Below are 19,138 nucleotides of genomic sequence, written 5' to 3' on the forward strand. Positions count from 1 at the left end.
AGCTCACCCAGCAACAGCCTGGCCAGGTCCCTGGGCTCGGCTTCCGGTCCTTGGCTTGGCCTGTGACAGGGCGCCATCTGCTGGCTAGTACAGAAGGAAGCAAGCGCTCAGCCAAAGCGCAGGTGGGCCCGGGAGGGACGAAAGGCGGACACACCCCTGGTACTAGCCTTGGTCTCCCTGTTTGATTCCACAGCTCCCAGCCTAGCTGCTCAGGTCCCTCCCCAGGAGCACATCACATCCATGTCCGTATTTATTCATCATCTCCCACACGCACATCCAGAACCCTGCCAGGCAATGCCCCTGCCCCACCCCGCAGCAGCCATCAGGAAAGGAAGCTCCAAATTGTAAACAGTAAGCCAGTGATTCTCAAAATACAAGGCAAAGAAGAATCAGACACAGTTCATGTTAAAATGCAGATCACCAGATCCTCTCTGAGATTCAACTTTTTTTTTTTTTTTTTTTTGAGATGAAGTCTTGCTCTGCCGCCCAGGCTGGAGTGCAGTGGCACCATCTCAGCTCACTGCAACCTCCGCCTCCCAGGTTCAAGGGATTCTCCTGCCTCCTCCTCCCGAGTAGCTGGGATTATAGGCGTGTGCCACCAAGCCCAGTTAATTTTTGTATTTTTAGTAGAGACGGGGTTTCACAATGTTGGTCAGGCTGGTCTCGGACTCCTGACCTCGTGATCCACCCACCTCGGCCTCCCAAAGTTCTGGGATTACAGGCGCGAGCCACCGCGCCCGGCGAGATTCAACTTTTAAAGCTCTAGAGTAGGGTCCGTGGATCTGCATGCTTAACCAATAACCAAATGATAGGAGAAAATCTTCTTGACCTTGGGTTAGGCAAAGACTTCTCACATACAATACCAAAAGTATCATCTATAAAAGATAAAACGATAAATTAAATTTCATCAAAATTAAAAATGTGAGCCAGGCAGGTGGCATGCACTTGTAGTTCCAGCTACTCTGGAAGCTGAAATGGCAGGATCTCTTGAGCCCAGGAGTTCCAGGCTACAGTGTGCAATGATTGTGCCTGTGAACAGCACTGCACTTCAGCCTGGGCAACATACCAAGACCCCACCTCGAAAAAACAAAACTAAAAAGAAAGAAAACCCAATGTTTTTTAATGGGCAAAAGATTCGAATAGAGATTTAATCAAAAACGAATGGATAGGCCGGGTGCGGTGGCTCACGCCTGTAATCCCAGCATTTTGGGAGGCCGAGGCGGGCGGATCACGAGGTCAGGAGATCGAGACCATCCTGGCTAACACGGTGAAACCCCGTCTCTACTAAAAATACAAAAAATTAGCTGGGCGAGGTGGCAGGCGCGTGTAGTCCCAGCTACTCGGGAGGCTGAGGCAGGAGAATGGCGTGAACACCGGGAGGTGGAGCCTGCAGTGAGCCGAGATTGTGCCACTGCACTCCAGCCTGGGTGACAGAGCAAGACTCCATCTCAAAAAAAAAAAAAAAAAAAAAAAAAACGAATGGATAGCCAACAAGCACATGAAAAGTTGTACAACGTCGGCCAGGCACGTGGCTCATGCCTGTAGTCCCAGCACTTTGGGAGGCTGAGGCAGGCAGATCACCTGAGGTCAGGAGTTCAAGACCAGCCTGGCCAACATAGTGAAACCCCGTCTCTACTAAAAATATAAAAATTAACCAGGCATGGTGGCAGGCGCCTGTAATCCCAGCTGCTCGGGAGGCTGAGGCAGGAGAATCACTTGAACCTGGGAGGCGCGGGTTTCAGTGAGCTGAGATTGTGCCACTGTACTCCAGCCTGGGTGACAAGAAGTGAAACTCTGTCTCAAAAAAAAATAAAATAAAATAAAAATAAAAGATGTTTAATATCACTTATCATCAGAGAACTGTAAATTAAAACTACAATGATACACCTCTTAATACTATAAAAAAAGAAAAAATAAATCAAACTACAATGAGATACATTACACCCTAGAGAATGTATACAAGTAAAAAACATACGGAGTGTTGAAAAGGATGTGAAGGAATTGGAGCTCTCAATCTCTTTGGAAAAGAGTGTGGTAGTTTTTTATAGTCAAACATATACTTAATATATAGAGTTGGCTCTCTATACCTGTGGGTTTTGTACCCACAAATTCAACCAAACACAGAAAATATTCGAAAATAAATAAATAATACAAATTTTAAAAAGCAATACAACTATTTACATAGCATTTACATTGTATTATGTACTATAAGTAATCTAGAAATGATTTAAAGTATACAAAAGGATGTGTGTAGGTTAGATGCAAATACTATAGCACTTTATACAAAGGACTTGAGTATCCTTGAATATCGGTATCTGTGGGGCTCCCGGAACCAATCCCCTCAGATATGGAGGGACAACTGTACAACCCAGCAATCCTACTCCTGTGTATTTATCTGAGAGAAATGAAAACTTTACTGACCAGATGCCGTGGTTTGTGCCCATAACCCCAGCACTTTGGGAGGCTGAGGCAGGAGGAATGCTTGAGCCCAGGAGTTTGAGACCAGCCTCGCCAACACAGGGAGACCCCATCTCTACAAAAAATACAAAAATTAGCCAGGTACAGTGGTGCACACATGTAGTCCTAGCTAGTCAGGAGGCTGAGGTGGGAGGACGCTTGAGCCCAGGGAGCGGAGGCTGCAGTGAGCCAAGATCATACCACTGCACTGCACTCTAGCCTGGGCAAAAGAGTGAGACCCGGTCTCAAAAAAAAAAAAAAAGAAAAGAAAAAGAAAAAGAAAAAGAAAACTTTGCTTCACAGCAAAACCTGTATGCAAATGTTTACAGGCTTTGTTCGTGATGTTAAAAAATGAAACAGTCCAAATGTCCTTCAGCAGATGAAAGGATAAACGGATCATGGAACACCCACACCATGTAAAGCTGTTCAGCAGTGAAAGGAACAGACTACTGATTCCCACCAAACATGGATGAATCTCAAACACGTGATGCTAAAGTGAAAGAAGCCAGGCTCAAGAGCTTATTTACTCTATCATTCCATTTCCATGATATCCTAGAAAAGGCAAAACCACAGCGATGGAAAAGAGATCAGTGACTCCCAGGTACCAGGGATGGGGAGGGTTTGGCTGCAGGGGAGCACGAGGTGATAAAAAGGTTCTGAGTCTTGTTGTGGTTGGTTATAAAAACATGTTTGTCAGAACTCAACTATATACTAAAAAGGGTAAATTTTATATATATAAATTATAACAATAAAATACATAAGGTCAAGGCATGGCAGAATCATCTGGGAGGCCTGCTAAAATCCACACTACCAGCCCCCGCCCTCAAAGATTCTATTTTCACAGCTCTGGAGTATTGCCCATAAATCTGCCTATTTTATGTTATGTTATGTTAATGTTATGTTATGTTATGTTATGTTATGTTATTTTTTGAGATGGAGTCTCGCTCTGTCACCCAGGCTGGAGTGCAGTAGCACAATCTTGGCTCACTGCAACCTCCACCTCCCAGGTTGAAGAGATTCTCCAGCTTCAGCCTCTCAAGTAGCTGAGACTACAGGCATGCATCACCATGCCTGGCTAATTTTTGCTTTTTTTTTTTTTTTTGAAACGGAGTCTCACTCTGTCACCCAGGCTGAAGTGCAGTGGCACGATCTCAGCTTACTGCAAGATGCGCCTCCTGGGTTCAAATGATTCTCCTGCCTCAGCCTCCCAAGTAGCTGGGACTACAGGCGCCCACCACCACGCCCGGCTAATTTTTTGTATTTTTAGTACAGATGGGGTTTCACTGTGTTAGCCAGGATGGTCTTGATCTCCTGACCTCGTGATCCGCCCGCCTCGGCCTCCTAAAGTGCTGAGATTACAGGGGTGAGCCACCGCGCCCAGCCATTTTTGCATTTTTAGTAGAGACAGTTTTCACCATGTTGGCCAGGCTGGTGTCGAACTCCTGACCTCAAGTGATCTACCCACCACAAGGATTACAGGCATCAGCCACCGCGCCCAGCCTGAATCTGCATTTTTTTTCTGAAATGAACTGAGGTTTTATTTTTATTTATTTTTGGCGGCGGGGGGGACTGAGTCTTGCTCTGTCACCTAGGCTGGAGTGCAGTGGCATGATCTCAGCTCACTGTGCAACCTCCGCCTCCCAGATTCAAGCAATTCTCCTGCCTCAGCCTCCTGAGTAGCTGGGACTACAGGCGCATGCCACCACGCCTAGCTAAGTTTTTGTATTTTAGTAGAGATGGGGTTTCACCGTGTTGCCCAGGCTGGTCTCGAACTCCTGACCTCAGGCAATCTGCCCGCCTCAGCCTCCCAAAGTTCTAGGATTACAGGTGTGAGCTACCGTGCCCGGCCTGAATCTGCATTTTTAACCAGTACTCCTACAGTCCTGATGTTGGTTACCCAGGACCTACCCTTTAGAAAATCCTGCAGGAGTGAAGGAACTGACAGAGGGACATTTGCCCATGAAAGCAGTCCATGGGGGCTGTCCCCATTGTTTCTTTAACTCAAGACAGCCTAACAATGATGTAAATCTTAAATACAAAGGTAGATGTTCACCTCTGCTTTTTTTCCTCCTTTTCAAGGAACAGGGTGGGCTCACTGTGGTTCCAAGAAGACCTGGGAGGAGAGGCAGGTGTGTGGGTGGGAGAAGGCGGGAAGAGGGAGGTTCACATCATTGGCCTCGCTTAGTTCTCTCAGCCCTCCTCCTCATCCCCACCCCCATCCCTCGGGGCAGGCAGCAGGGTGGATGGGGAAAAGCAGGGCTGTGCCCTAGGCTGACCTATGAACTCTGCTCCCACTCCAAACAGCTGTGTCACCAGCAGGTCACCTACACTCAGCCTAGCTCCAGCAGCTATAAAACAGAGGAAAACTACTGCAAAAGCAAAGCAGGAGAGGAGGGAAGTTGAATACCCTTGTACAACAAAACACTTAAAAACACCAGATAAAATACTCGAACCTGGGAGGCAGAGATTGCCGTGAGCCGAGATGGTGCCACTGCACTCCAGCGCCTGGGTGACAGAGTAAGACGCTGTCTCAAAAAAAAAAAAAAAACAAACAAACAAAAAAAAAAAACCACACATACACACTGGATAAAAGATGTTTCTCACATCTTTCTTTCCTCATCTGTAAAATGGGAGTATTAACATCACCTTTGTCATAGGGTTGTCATGGGGAATTAAATGAGTTAAAACCAGCAAACTGTTTACCACGATGCCTGGCATTTAATAAGGGCAAGTCCAAAAGATCAAAAATAGAGAATCTGAATCCCAGCACTTTGGGAGACCGAAACAGGTGGATCACTTGAGGTCAGGAGTTCGAGACCAGCCTGGGCAACATGGCGAAACCCCATCTCTACTAAATATACAAAAATTAGCTGGGCATGGTGGCAGGTGCCCAGCTAATTTTTGGGGATAGCTGAGGCAGGAGAATCACTTGAACCTGAGAAGTGGAGGCTGTAATGAGCCAAATCTACTACTTGATAATAAAAATAATAAAATAATAAAAATCTACTACCTGATAAGACAAAAAGCAGTTTAGTCTTTGCCTGGGCACTGAATTGTTAAAAAACAAAAATCTCCACTAAGATTCTGAAATCACAGACCTGTTAATACTTAGGATTTGAATATTCACAGCCCTTAATTCATATACAGAAGCCCTTAGGGCTGAGACATTAAGAGAAGACGTGCTTCTAGGCTGGTCACACTCAGGCACCTGACCAAAGCAATCACGACCCCTCCAGAGGACACAGCCCTGCGACCCAGGATTACACAGATGATAGTTCACCAGACAGGAGCACAGGGTCCAAATTATTATATAAAGTCCACCCAGAATAACCTACTGTGAGCAAGAGTCAGCAGGAACAACAGACTGAAACCCTCAAGAATGTCCTGTTACAGAAAAAGCAGGCCAGGCATGGTGGCTCAAGCCTGTAATCCTAGCACTTCGGGAGGCTGAGGCTGGGAGTTCAAGACTGGCCTGGCCAACATGATGAAACCCTGTCTATACTAAAAGTACAAAAATTAAAAATTAACCAGGTGTGGCGGCACACACCTGTAACCCCAGCTACTTGGGAGGCTGAGGCAGGAGAATTGCTCGAACCCAGGAGGTGGAGGTTACAGTGAGCCGAGATCACGCCACTGCACTCCAGCCTAGGCAACAGAGTGGGACTCCATTTCAAAAAAAAGAAAAAGCAGTAAAGATTTAAAACAAGTATAGGCTGAGACAAGAGGATAGCTTGAGGCCAGGAGTTTGAGAACAGCCTAGGCAACATAGTGAGACCCCATCTCTACAAAATATTTTAAAAATTAGTCGGTGTAGTAGCAAGTGCCTGTAGTCTCAACTACTTGGAAGGCTGAGGTGGGAGGATCACTTGAGCCCAGGAATTCAAGGCTGCAGGGAACTATGATTGCGCCACTGCACTCCAGCCTGGGTGACAGAGCAAGACCTTGTTTCTAAAATGATTAAAGAAATAAAAAATAGAGCATAAGAAAGAAATAAGATTATTCCCTTAAATCAGATTTTTTTTTCAGTAAGAAGCAAAAGATTTATTGGATCTGAAGAGAAACTAGAGTATATTATATCAGATTTTTAAAATAGAACTTTTTCTCGCCCAGGCTGGAGTGCAGTGGCCCGATCATGGCTCACTGCAGCTTCAACCTCCAGGACTCATGCAATCCTCTCGCCTCAGCCTCCCAAAGTAGCTGACACTACAGGTGTGTGCCACTGCACCTGGCTAATTTTTTAAATTTTATTTTTGGTAGAGACAGGGTCTCTACCAAAAATATAAGCAGTTAACATGTATTGAGTACCTGCTGTGTACTAGGTGCCTGGGGGCTCCCAGGGATGTGTGTAGTAGAGTCTCGGGCCTCAGGCCTTTTCAAATCCTGCTCCTCTGTGTCACGATTATTCTTTAAAAGCCAGTCCCCATGCACACTGCAGAGCCGGGAGCCTAAGACCCGGAGAGGAGCGGGGTGCAGGGAAGCCTGGCCCCACAACCACAGGCTGGAGGGAAGGGTGGGGTCAGACTAAGGCCCCTCAGCAGTCCAGGACCCATGGAAGCCCAGATGGAAAAGGGGCAGGGAAAGAGAGCCTGGCTCAGGGGAGGCAGACTACCTAAGGCGCAGTTTGCAACTCTGCATGCTCCTTAGAAGCATCTAGAAGATGATGCTGAGGAGGGGTGAGAGACTGGGAGGAAAGCAGCTTCAACTCAAGCTGAGGGCCTCCCAGGGGCCAAATGGAAAGGAGCCCATGTCTCTGGGGATGGAGAAGCCTGGAGTGGAGTGAGAAAGGCTGGGATCCTCGCCTCGAGTTACAGGAGGAAGCAGGCCTGGCTCCAGCTCTAGCCAGGGTGCCCCAGGAGCACTGGGGGAGCATGTGAAGTGCTTACCAGGGTTACTTGCCTGAGTAAGGTGAGAGCAAGCCTGTAACTGAGCTCTTCCAGCCCAGTCTCTACAGGGGATCTCCCACTCTGCAGCAGCACCTGTGGCTCTGGAGCACCACCCCGGGAGGGAACCCAGCAGGACGGGAAAAGCCAGGGAAGCCTATGTCTCTCCCAGGGGCCTCGGCTTTGAGAATGAGCTACCCCTGAACTCTCATCTGTTGTCAAGATGTGTGTTTTATTTCCACAGTGGCAGGTGGTCCTTTCCCTAAAATCTGTTCCCTAATTTTAAGAGTAATACGTTCATTATAGAACATTTAGAAAATGCAAAATAGTATTTTCTAACTCCCATTTCCATATTGGTTATTTCCTTCCATTTTCTTTCCTACATATATGCACAGGTTTAACATAATTCGTACCTTACCCTACATACAGTTTGGCATTCTTGATTTTTTCCATTTCACGTTATATATGAGAATGTGCCAGTCCTTCTTTTCGTTTTTTTTTTTTTTTTGAGATGGAGTCTCACTCTGTCACCCAGGCTGGAGTCCAGTGGCGCAATCTCGGCTCACTGCAAGCTCCGCCTCCCAGGTTCACACCATTCTCCTGCCTCAGCCTCCCGAGTAGCTGGGACTACAGGCGCCCGCCACCATGCCCGGCTAATTTTTTTGTATTTTTAGTAGAGATGGGGTTTCACCATGTTAGCCAGGATGGTTTCGATCTCCTGACCTTGTGATCCGCCCGCCTCGGCCACCCAAAGTGCTGGGATTAAAGGTGTGAGCCACTGCGCCCGGCCGAGAATGTGCCAGTCTTTATTCAATCATACAATGAAATATTACGCTCCATTGTTGATGCTACGTAAATAGCATTATATAGGCCGGGTGTGGTGGCTCATGCCTATAATCCCAGCACTTTAGGAGGCTGAGGCAGGTGGATTGCTTGAGGCCAGGTGTTCGAGACCAGCTTGGCCAACATGGCAAAACCCCATCTCTACTAAAAAAAAAAAAAAAAAATAGAAAAATAAGCCAGGCATGGTGGCACACACCTGTAATCCCAGCTACTTGGGAGGCTGAAGGAAAATCACTTGAACCCAGGAGAGGGAGGTTGCAGTGAGCCAAGATTGTGCCATGGCACTCCAGCCTGGGCAAGCAAGATGACTCCATCTCAAAAAAAAAAGCATTGTATAGCTGTAACCAAATTTATTTAAGCAATTTTCTGGTGCTGGATGTTTAGGATGCTTCAGATTGTTAGCTATTTTACATGAGAACCATATAGAGTTACTTTATGATTCAATTCAATTACCACCTCCTCCAGAAAGCCTTCCTGGTCTACTTCAATACCCAGCAATATCTCCCACCTCTGAATTAGGACAACCTGTGTTCCATCCGACACACCTTAGCATGGAGCCTGTGTGTCACTGTTCTCTGAAGACTGTCTTGTGGGTGGTGGGCTGGTCTCAGGTCCAGGACTCTACTACACACATTCCTGGGAGCCCCCAAGCAACTAGTATACAGCAGGTACTCAATACATGCTAACTGCTTAGACCCAGCCCCCTTAGATTGTATAAGCCTGGTCAGCTCCATTTCCTAAGGGTCAGGATTACAGGTGCCCACTATGGCCAGGTTGGAAATTTTGCTTCTTTTCTGGCCAATGCACAGATGCAAAGGATCCCTGTTATTCAACCACAACTTTAAGACCCAGTCCCCTCCACATGAAAGTCTTGAGCTTCAGGCAAGATCGCCATGGCTAAAGGCTCTCCCAACTTGACTAGAGCTTCACAGCAGTCATGACCCTGGCAATCACCAAACATGTGCCCCCACCCCAGGGCTGCATGGTGGAGACAGGGCCCAGGCTCTGGTGTCAGAAATCAAGGTTCCAATCCCAGGCATGGCAGTGGTCTGGCAGGGTGGCCAGAGAACTGCTTGGGTTCCTTGGTGGGTATGGCCCCCAGGCAGTGCAGGGGAGCTGGTCGCAGCATGCCCTGCCCTAGCCACCCTGCACACTTCACCTGATGCAGGGTGCCCACTCTTCAGCTCACAGAAATGCCCACCTGCCCACCGGCCCACTTGACCTTGCAATCTCCAGTCCACAGAGGTTGAAGTTCAGGGGCTCCTCAACACAGCCTTCCAGGCTCTCCGCCTGCCAGGCACCATCCCTCACCACCTGCCCCAGTGCTGCTGTGGTAACTGGGCAGGGCCTCTCCTCCAACTCAGGCACACTCCTGCCACTGCCTGGAGTGCCTGTCTCCTCACCGCTGCCTCCTGAAACATCCTCTCTCAAACAGCACCCACCCCCTAAGCAGCTTCTCCGACGCCCCGGTGAGAATTGTTTTCCCTCCCCTGCGGCCTCTCCACTCTTGCCACATCTGAATGAAGTGGAGCTGCTGTGTCCCTATCCCCTGTGATGCCTTTTTTTTTTTTTTTTTTTTTTTGAGATGGAACCTTGCTCCATCACCCAAGCTGGAGGTGCAGTGGCGAGATCTTGACTCACTGCAACCTCCATCTCCTGGGTTCAGGCGATTCTCCTGCCTCAGCCTCCCAAGTAGCTGGGATTACATGTGTGTACCACCACACCAGCTAATTTTTTGAATTTTTAGTATGTTTTAGTATGTTGGCCAGGCTGGTCTTGAACTCCTGGCCCCAAGCGATCCACCTGCTTCGGCCTCCCAAAGTGCTGAGATTACAGGCATGAGCCACCATGCCCAGCCCCCTGTGACATTTTGAAGCAGGGATAGGTTACTCACCACAGACATCTGTTGATTTGCACTGAACCCTCCATTGGAAGGCAGTGAGAAGAACACCCAGCGCAGACGTGGCTGGCTGACACCCGTAGAAGGTGCATTTGCAAGGGGAAGGGCTTAGGTCCTGCCACCAGCTTTTGGGAATGAGCAAAAATTAAAAATAATAGCTGCCATTTATTGAGCTCCCTATGTGCCAAACACCTTACAGACATTCCAATTACTCTTAACTACCTTGATGAGGTAGACACAATTACCATTCCCATTTTATAGATGAAGAAACTGAGGCTCTGAGAGGTTAAGCAATCTGCTACAGTACCAGGTGAGTGGGTGGCAGAGTAGAGATTCAAATCCAGGCCCATGTGACTCAAAGCCTAGCTCTGAACCGCAGTCTCAGCGGTAGAGAGCCTTAAAGAACCATATTACTGACCAGTACAGGATTCCGGAATTCCTTCACTGAGGGCTCACAGTCATCAGCTCACTAGCTTAAGGCTCCTTCCAAAGGCTTCCCTCCAACACCGATGACAATCTTCAGCGAGCCTGCTGATAGAGGAAATGCCTCTCGCCTTAGCTAAGCTCAGCAAACACTTCCACACGTTTACAAAGTGCCTGACACTGCGCTGGGCTCTGGGGCAGGGCAGGGGGAAGCAAACAACCACAGGGTCCCTGTGCTCTACAGATGCTGAAGGGGTGCTACAGAGGAGGAAGGGAGCAAAGGGTGGATGAGGGAAGGCGGAGGGCTTCCTGGAAGAGGCAGTGATCAAGCTCATCCTGAAGGCTGAGTGTCTCTCCACTTCCTGGACCACCTCTCTCTGCCTCTGACTGCCTTTCCAGTTTCTGTGACTTTGCTAAGGCAGTAACTACCATGGAAGGAAGCGCTCCTTTGTGAGACAGACAGACAGACAGACAGACACACACACACACACACACACACCCCTACCTGCCTGTGAAATTCCTCTCCATGTACCTAACTCCAATTCTGCCTGCCTATCTGCAAGATCATCCCCAAGGCAGGACTGTGCTCCAGGCCTCTACAGTGGTGCCTGCATTCCAGGGGTGACATACATGCACATACACACACGCACACAAACACACTCGGGCACATGCACGCACACACAGGCACACACACAGGTAACTGCACTGTATCCCCTGCTGCCCCTTGCACTTGGTGGACAGTCAATAAGTATCTGCTGAATTCGATTAAATGGGATGGTTTGCCTAAATGCTTGGGAGTCTTGGGGTAATTGATGGAATAAAATGCCCTGGCCAATTCAAAGCAAAAAAATATATAAAACACAATTCAAGAAAAATAGTGGAGTGTAAAGGGGTCTCCTAGCTGGGCAACCTCAAAGAAACCCATTTTGCCGTCACCTTTCTTCATGGGATGACTGAGGCTAACCACGCCCAGCTGGCTTCATTCACCCCAGGGAGCCTGTGAAGATTCAACAAGATAACATTCAGGAGGCGCCCAGCACGGGGCCTGGCACACAGATGCTACTTGGCCAGGACCAGCTCTGTATTTTCACCTGGTCCAAGGGCACACACACTCAGTCATCGGCAGTCAAAGGACAAGCAGGCAGGCGCCATCACTCAGTGGTTTTCAAACCTCTTTGACCAGGACCCACAGTAAGAAATGTCTTACACAAATTACACACTGTTGCAATGAAAGTTCCACAAAACACTTATTCTCAGGATGAGGTTGCACACTGACGCTTGTGTCTTTCATCTCTGTTTCATTTCTAAGCTGATCTCACAACTGCTTCCAGGGAAGTTGGGAAAAGCCCTGCCCTCACTCACCCAGAGTGTCAGAGCCGCTCTCCACCGTCTCGTTGACCTTCCTTGCTACTCTGGCCACGGCCTCACCCATCTTCTTCAGCATGCAGACACAGGTGTCCTGCCGCCAGCCCCCAGGCTGGTCTGCTTCTCACAAAAGGGCCTGAGCCTGGGGAAGACGCAGTGCCATGAAGTGCCCGCCTGCCAGCCAGGGGCCCACCCAGGCATCCCCCTCCAGCATCCTTCTCCCCCAGGACCCAGGCTGTCAGGAAGCCTGCAGGGAGGGCCCCAGGCCACTCACCTCCTCTTGAAGGGCCGAGAGCTCAGGCCACATCCAGCTTGGCCTTTGCACAAGCTGGTCTGCCAGTCTGGCAGCTGGGTTCTACTGGTTTTCTGGGAGGATCAACATGTGTGACCTCACCAGACATGGGGACCAGGTCTGAGCCAGCAGCCAGGGAGGTGTGAGGACTCAGGGGTGTGCTGGCCTGTGATTCACTCTATAGGCAGGGCATTGGGAAGGAGGTAGGGCGCAGCCAACTGCAGGAGAAAGACACCTGTCCCTCCATCCCACAGCCTCTAAGCTGGTCCCCTGTCCACACCCTGCCCAGGACAATTTCCCCAGCTCCCCTGTTCACCCCACCCATATCTGCCTTGTGCATGGCAGGAAGTGGGGACATGAAGGCAAATCAGAGCCCTGTGAGCCCATCAGAACACACGGACTGGCGGTGGGTGGTCTCTAAGAATTCCTTTCCCATGTGCCAATAGGAAGGAGAGGTTACAGTACTAGCCTGCAGACCTGATTATCAGCCTGATGCTGAGTTTATCTGCAAGAAAAGCGGGCAGGGGCCGGGGGGTGGAGATGGAAATGAGAGAAGAGAAATTGGATCACTAGAGGAAAAGAGGCTGAAAGAAAGGTGAGGAAAACAAAATGATAAGGTGTTAAGACATAAGGACTTGCAAACACCCTCAACTCCCTGTTTATTACAGAGAAGGAAATGAGCACAGAGAGGGGCTAGGTGACCTGGCCAAGGTCAAAGTGAGTAAGTGGCAAGAATAGGGTCAGCCCAGCTCCATAGCCAGTGCTCACTTTTTTATAAAAATAGCAGCACCCCATGGAGAGAGGAATGAGCTCAAGTCCAAGGTCAGCACCCCCCTTTGCCCCCAGACCCCAGTCCCAGCTTCACAGATAGCTCAAGAAGCTCCAGTGAACTCACTCCAAGGGCCAAAGGCAGAAGAAGGTGAAGGGCAGAGAGAAGGGGCATGGGGACAGTGCTAAGAGCTAACAGTCACCAAGAAAAAGTTCCCACGTGGTCAACTGGACAAGCAGGGCAGGCAAGGCCAAGCCAGGGCTGGCCAAGCCCACCAATCTGCTTCAGGGAGTTACTGTGAGTTTAGTATGTGTGTGCATTTCCACTAAAGAGGCTGACACTAAAGGTTTGAGACACACGCATACAGAGCAGTGGGAAAACACTGATTTTGGAGACAGGTCAAATGCTCAACACCCCCATTTATTGGCTGAGAGGCCTTGGGAGAGTTTCTTAACTCCTCTGAGCCTGTTTCTTCTTCATGTGAATAGGAGATCTAGTAATACCCAACTTGCTAGGTTAATATGAGGATTGAACAAAATATATACACCTGTCTAGCTCAGAGCCCAGGACACGTAAATACTCAATAAAAGTTAAGAGGATAAAGCAGTGCATATGTGGATGTAACAGCAGCATATAACCCCAGTTTAATACTCATGTGAGTCTGAACAAAACACTGAGGGAACTCATCTTTGAGGAATGAGTGGAATTTCTATCTGTCCACCTCCAGGAAATCTCCTCTTATTGCCTCAGTGTTCTCTCCTTCCTCTGAGTTTCAGTAGCACTTAATGACTTAGCACAAGTCACCTGGATTATTTATGAGCTTTTAAATATACACTTGTCAGCCGGGCGCAGTGACTCATGCCTGTAATCCCAGCACTTTAGGAGGCCTAGGCGGGTGGATCACTTGAGGTCGGGAGTTGGAAACCAGCCTGACCAACATGGTAAAACTCCGTCTCTACTAAAAATACAAAAAAAAAAAAAATGGTCGGGCATGGTGGCTCACACCTGTAATCCCAGCACTTTGGAAGGCCGAGGTGGGCAGACCCTATTCTTGCCACTTACTCACTTTGACCTTGGCCAGGTCACCTAGCCCCTCTCTGTGCTCATTTCCTTCTCTGTAATAAACAGGGAGTTGAGGGTGTTTGCAAGTCCTTATGTCTTAACACCTTATCATTTTGTTTTCCTCACCTTTCTTTCAGCCTCTTTTCCTCTAGTGATCCAATTTCTCTTCTCTCATTTCCATCTCCACCCCCCGGCCCCTGCCCGCTAAGGTCAGGAATGCAAGACCAGCCTGGCCAACGTGGTAAAACTCCATCTCTACTAAAAATACAAAAATTAGCTGGGCGTGGTGGCGGGCGCCTCGGGAAGCTGAGGCAGGAGAATCACTTGAACCCAGGAGGCAGAGGTTGCAGTGAGCCGAGATTGTGTCATTGCACTCCAGCCTGGGCAACAAAGAGTGAACCTCGCGCTCAAAAAAAAGAAAAAAAAAATTAGCCAGGCATGGTTGCACATGCCTGTAATCCCAGCTACTCGGGAGGCTGAGGCAGGAGAATCGCTTGAACCCAGGAGGCGGAGGTTGCAGAGAGCCGAGATCGTCCCATTGCACTCCAGCCTGGGTGACAAGAGCAAAGCTCTGTCTCAAAAATAAATAAATCAACAAACCAACACTTGTCTCCCCCATTGACCTGTGGGCAGCTTGGGGCCAGGGAATAGACCTATACTGTGCTTCTCGCCACACACTGAACACAGGTGCTTAGTTAGTATCCCCTAATGGTGATGATCAACAGACATCATTTGTGTTTCCAATCTGAATACAGGTCAAGAGACTCTTACAACAAATCTAAGACACTGTCTAAATTGAGAAGGGTCAAAAACCAAATGCCTAATAGTGCCAGGTGGCCAATCTGCATAAGGCGAGCCAGTGCAGGGCAGAAGGGAATAGAAAGGACTGTGGCAAACTGGGCCCAACAACTTCACCATGCTGCCTCGAAGACCGTACCCCTAAGCCTAAATCATAGCCATGTTGCTAGCATCTTGGTGTCTTGTTCTAACCACTTTATGAATGGGAAAGCTGAGGACCCAAGAGGGGAGGCAAATCAGCTAGATGAAAACAAAAAACCCAGGTATCCTAAGTCCCAGCCTAGGACTCTTCCCACCATTCCATGCTCCCTCCTTTCTCCATCTCCAATTCATCATCAATAATCATAAACATTTACTGAGCATCTCCTAGGTATGAGGGATAAGAAGGAAGAGGGAGAAAGAAATGCAGGAAACAGCTCCGACTTGCAATTCTGATGAGGAAGAGCTTTCTGAAGAACAGCACTGAAGCAATCCTGGCCTCACAGCAGAGAGGGAAAGGAAGGGAAGCCACCAAGCTGCCCAGGGTCGGGGGTAGCCCTGGTGGGATCACCTGGGCTGAATACTTTCAATCAGGCACTATGCCTGCAATTCTACTAGCTACCACCAGGTGGGGAGGTGGTGCCTTAGACCAGCGGTCCCCATCCTTTTCGGTTTCCTGGAAGACAATTTTTCCCACTGTAGTGGGAGAGGAATGAAACTATTCCACCTCACATCATCAGGCATTAGATTCTCCATAAGGAGCACACAACCTAGATCCATCGCATTCGCAGTTCGCAATAGGGTTCAGGCTCCTAGGAGAATCTAATGCGGCCGCTGGTCTGACAGGACGCAGAGTTCAGGTGGTAATGCTTACTGGTGCTCACCTCCTGCTGTGCAGCCGGGTTCCTCACAAGCCACGGACCTATGCCATCCACAGCCCAGGGGTTGAGGACCCTTGCCTTAGACCACTGATGAAAACTAGTCAGATTAAAATTTTCACCACTGGTGGCAAGTTCAGACGTCCTATTGTGTGGGTCAGAGTGTACACAGGTACAGGAACAGAAACAACATGTAAAGTCTAGGTGTCAGGGCATTTCAGTAAGAAGAAGGGCCCCTTCCTTCTATGCCAGAGGATGGAGGATGCTCTGAGTACAGCAAAAATGTGCTCGGGACCCCCAAAAGGTTCCCGCTGCTTAAAATCACCACGCTTATTAACTAGCTAGGAAGCCATCCTCCCTTCACCTAAAACTGCCCCTTTCTCCACAAGGAAGAATTGTTTCATGAAGTCCAGCTGACAGGCCTGAGCTCCTCAGGGTACCTGGTCAATGCCATCTGCAGGGATGGTGGTAGTGGAGAGTCACAGAGTGTTCCAAAAGGCAGAAACAGACACCATCAGCCCACATGGGCCCGATCGCCGCTTGGGGCACCCCAGCCAGCTGGCACTACTGGTCCCAGCCAGTCCCAGGCAATAGAGGGTAGGCCTTAGAAAATGTCAAGGAAAGCACTCCAAATCCCAGAGACACTTCAGCACAGGGTCGAAGCTCATACTCACACTGCCTACATCCTCAAAGCATGGCCCTCTCCACACACCCTCAACCTCATTCCTCAGAGTGAGCATCCTGGTCCGGTGAAATGTTTAAATCCAGCAAACGTCTCCTGGACACCTTCCATAAGGCCCCCACTGTGGGAGTAAAGGGGCAAAGACCGGGTATGGGCTAGAACAAGCTTCCCACTGGGAGGCAGGATGAGACTGATAGTAGTAAGGCTACAGGGCCAGGCCTAGGGGGGCATGAAGGCACATGGCATGGCCAGGGGGAAGGGACAGGGGTGAGCAGCAGGTGCACAAAGAGATTCAGGAGAGAGAGACAGGGAGCCAATGGGCTCCCAGATTACTGAGGAAGGGAACTGCAGCCCTCTTACAAGGCTGTCCTCTGCTTCTGTGTAGCGAACTAAGAGAAGTTTTTTGAGGAAGGCAGCCGAATCCACAGTTTTGCAAAGTTAACAGTGTTGTGAGCAGTCCCATTTGTAAAATGGAAATACCACCTTCCTCACTGGATTATTGTGGGAAGTAACTGATATGTAACTTTTGGGAAAGGACTTTGCAAACCATTACATGTTTCCCACACCAAGGCATTACCAGTAGGTAATCAAACAGGTGTAGAGAGGAAGTTTGGATGTAATAAATTCAATGCCAGACAAAAACGTTGTCCTGCTTTGGGGGAGCTGGCAATACAGCCCTCCTGTCCCTATAACCTGGTTTCACCTGGACTCAGGCTGGCTGGGGGAGGGGTGATTTTTGCTTAAACCCTGACCTGGCCCCCTGACTCCAGCCCTTACCATCAATAACTCTACCTTATCTGCAGTCCGGAGACCTCTGCAAAGGAGCCGCTGCGACAGCCCGTCCCCACCATCTGCTCCTATATTTAGTTACTGGTGTTGTCAGTTGGGAACGTTAGAGCCTGGCAGCGGCTCGGATGGGCAACCGGAGCCTCCGGAGCCATGTGTGCAAGCTGGCCCTACCGCTGGCTCCAGCCCGGGCTCTGGACCATGCCAAGCCGGGGAGCGGGTGGGGAGGTGAGGAGCGACCCAAACAGTCCCAAACCCCCCTTCAGATCAGAACGAAGTTGACCCACTATCCCACCCCAGGGAAAGAAGCCCGCTGGGACGTGAGCGGGACCTGCTGGCGCCTTGTTTTTGTGGCATGGGGTTCGGGAAGCTCAGCGCGTGCTCCCTCGCTAACATCTAGGCATCCTGGGACTGAGCCTCCAGCACTACGCGCGGTAGCCAGGCAAGGGTCCCCCCGCCCCGCGTGCCAGGACCCGCCTCACCCCCGGTGCCTGCAGCCAATGGCACCTCGTCCGCTGGCCCGGCAGGCGGGGACTGGGAGAATAAAGCTGGCAGAGGGAAGAATGGTAGTGATCGCAGAGGCCCCGGGGCTCCCACGCTGCCCGGAGGCCGAGAGGCACGCTCTGGAGCAGGCGTCTGCAGCTCCCCAGAGCGGAAGCAAACCCCGAAAGTGTCGCTTCGGGGACGAAATGCACAGCAGCCTCTCCAAGCAAGGGCGCCTCCCGCGAGGAATGGAGGCCCGCCTGGGAGCGGTTCTTCGAGCTCCCTATTCCCTGGCACCTCTGCACCCACTCCCCTGAACCATCGGGGTCCAGGTGCAGTGAGCAAGCAAGAGCCCGCGCATGCCGAGCCCCTTGGCACCGCCAGAGCCTCCGCTGGTGCACCGCTGCTCTTTTCCACCGGGTGACCTGGGGGAGGGGAGGGGACGCTGCAAAAATCGGAACACTTCTCGCCCTCTCTCCCCCAGCCCCTGCAACGCTTGACCTCGGATTACATTTACTTTGCGGGGCAAGAAGCGTGTGGTCCCGCTCCGGGCCGCTTTTGGCTCCACTTACGGCGACAATGCCTCCTAGCGCCCTGCGCAGCGCAGTCACGCTCCCTCCGCCGCCGGCGGCGCCCCAGGCGAGTTCCGAGCCGGCGGGGCGGGGCGCGCGGGGCTGCGGGATCTGCGCGCGCGGCCACTCCGCCAATCCCGGCGCCAGGACCGGCGCCGCGGCGGGAGCAGGCTGCGCCCGGGATGCGCGCAGCCAATCAGCGCGGGAGCGGCGCGCGCGGGGGTGGCGCGCGGAAGGGCAGCCCGCGCGCTCCCGGCCGCAGGGAGTAACCGCTTTGTGTGCTGCTTCTAGAGGGAGAACGCCTGAGGGGGCGGAGATACAGAGTGGGACGTGCAGTACATCCCAGGATCTCTAGGACCGGGGCTCCAGATTGGGTTTTCTCGAGGGAATGGAGTTGAATTAGCCAGATCAGAGATACTTTGAAACACGTGAACATGGAGCACAGGGAACTTTTCCTATGATGACTTCGGGTGCCCATTGAGGTTTTTAGTATATGCAAGGCCCTGTGTCTCGGCCCTGCGTCTCCAATCCTAATGTTCTCATCTATAAAATATGACTTGAGGGCGGGGCGCGGTGACTCACGCCTGTAATCCCAGCACTTTGGGAGGCCGAGGTAGACGGATCACCTGAGGTCGAGAGTTCGAGACCAGCCTGGCCAACATGGCAAAACCCCCGTCTCTACTAAAAATACAAAAATTAGCCGGGCGTGGTGGCAGGCGCCTGTAGCCGCAGCTACTCGGGATGCTGAGGCAGGAGAATCGCTTGAACCCGGGAGGCGGAGGTTGCAGTGAGCCGAGATCGGCACTCCAGCCTGAGTGGACAGAGTGAGACTCTGTCTCAAAGAAAAAAAAAGAATATTTAATTCCGCCTCTAGGGGGTCTAGGCAGTCAAAGAATACACATTCCCTTGGGCCTCGATGGATGTTAAGGGTTACTTATGCCCTTTTCACCCCCAACAATATGTTAAAGT

The 19,138-nt window shown here is 50.4% G+C and overlaps 1 protein-coding gene across 12 annotated transcripts in view; it reads right to left on the minus strand.

Annotated features, from left to right (window-relative positions):
* The window catches only part of LRRC20 (leucine rich repeat containing 20), an 85,636-nt gene extending 67,245 nt beyond the window's left edge, over positions 1–18,391 (minus strand). For 3 of the 12 annotated variants that reach the window (XM_001171016.6, XM_001171096.6, XM_001171118.6), the window contains exons 1-2: positions 18,170–18,391; positions 11,866–12,010 (exon numbers count right to left, since the gene is read on the minus strand). In XM_001171016.6, the coding sequence (XP_001171016.1) occupies positions 11,866–11,947 (82 nt within the window). In that variant the 5' untranslated portion in view covers positions 11,948–12,010; positions 18,170–18,391. Of the gene's footprint in view, positions 1–10,498; positions 10,612–11,865; positions 12,011–17,105; positions 17,483–18,114 lie in introns of those variants that run through there. The other 9 variants (XM_063781872.1, XM_063781870.1, XM_063781871.1 and 6 more) reach the window with 9 other exon arrangements.
* Positions 18,392–19,138: the final 747 nt, after the last annotated feature.

This window comes from Pan troglodytes, chromosome 8 (assembly GCF_028858775.2).
Source record: "Pan troglodytes isolate AG18354 chromosome 8, NHGRI_mPanTro3-v2.0_pri, whole genome shotgun sequence".
Classification (NCBI taxonomy): domain Eukaryota; kingdom Metazoa; phylum Chordata; class Mammalia; order Primates; family Hominidae; genus Pan; species Pan troglodytes.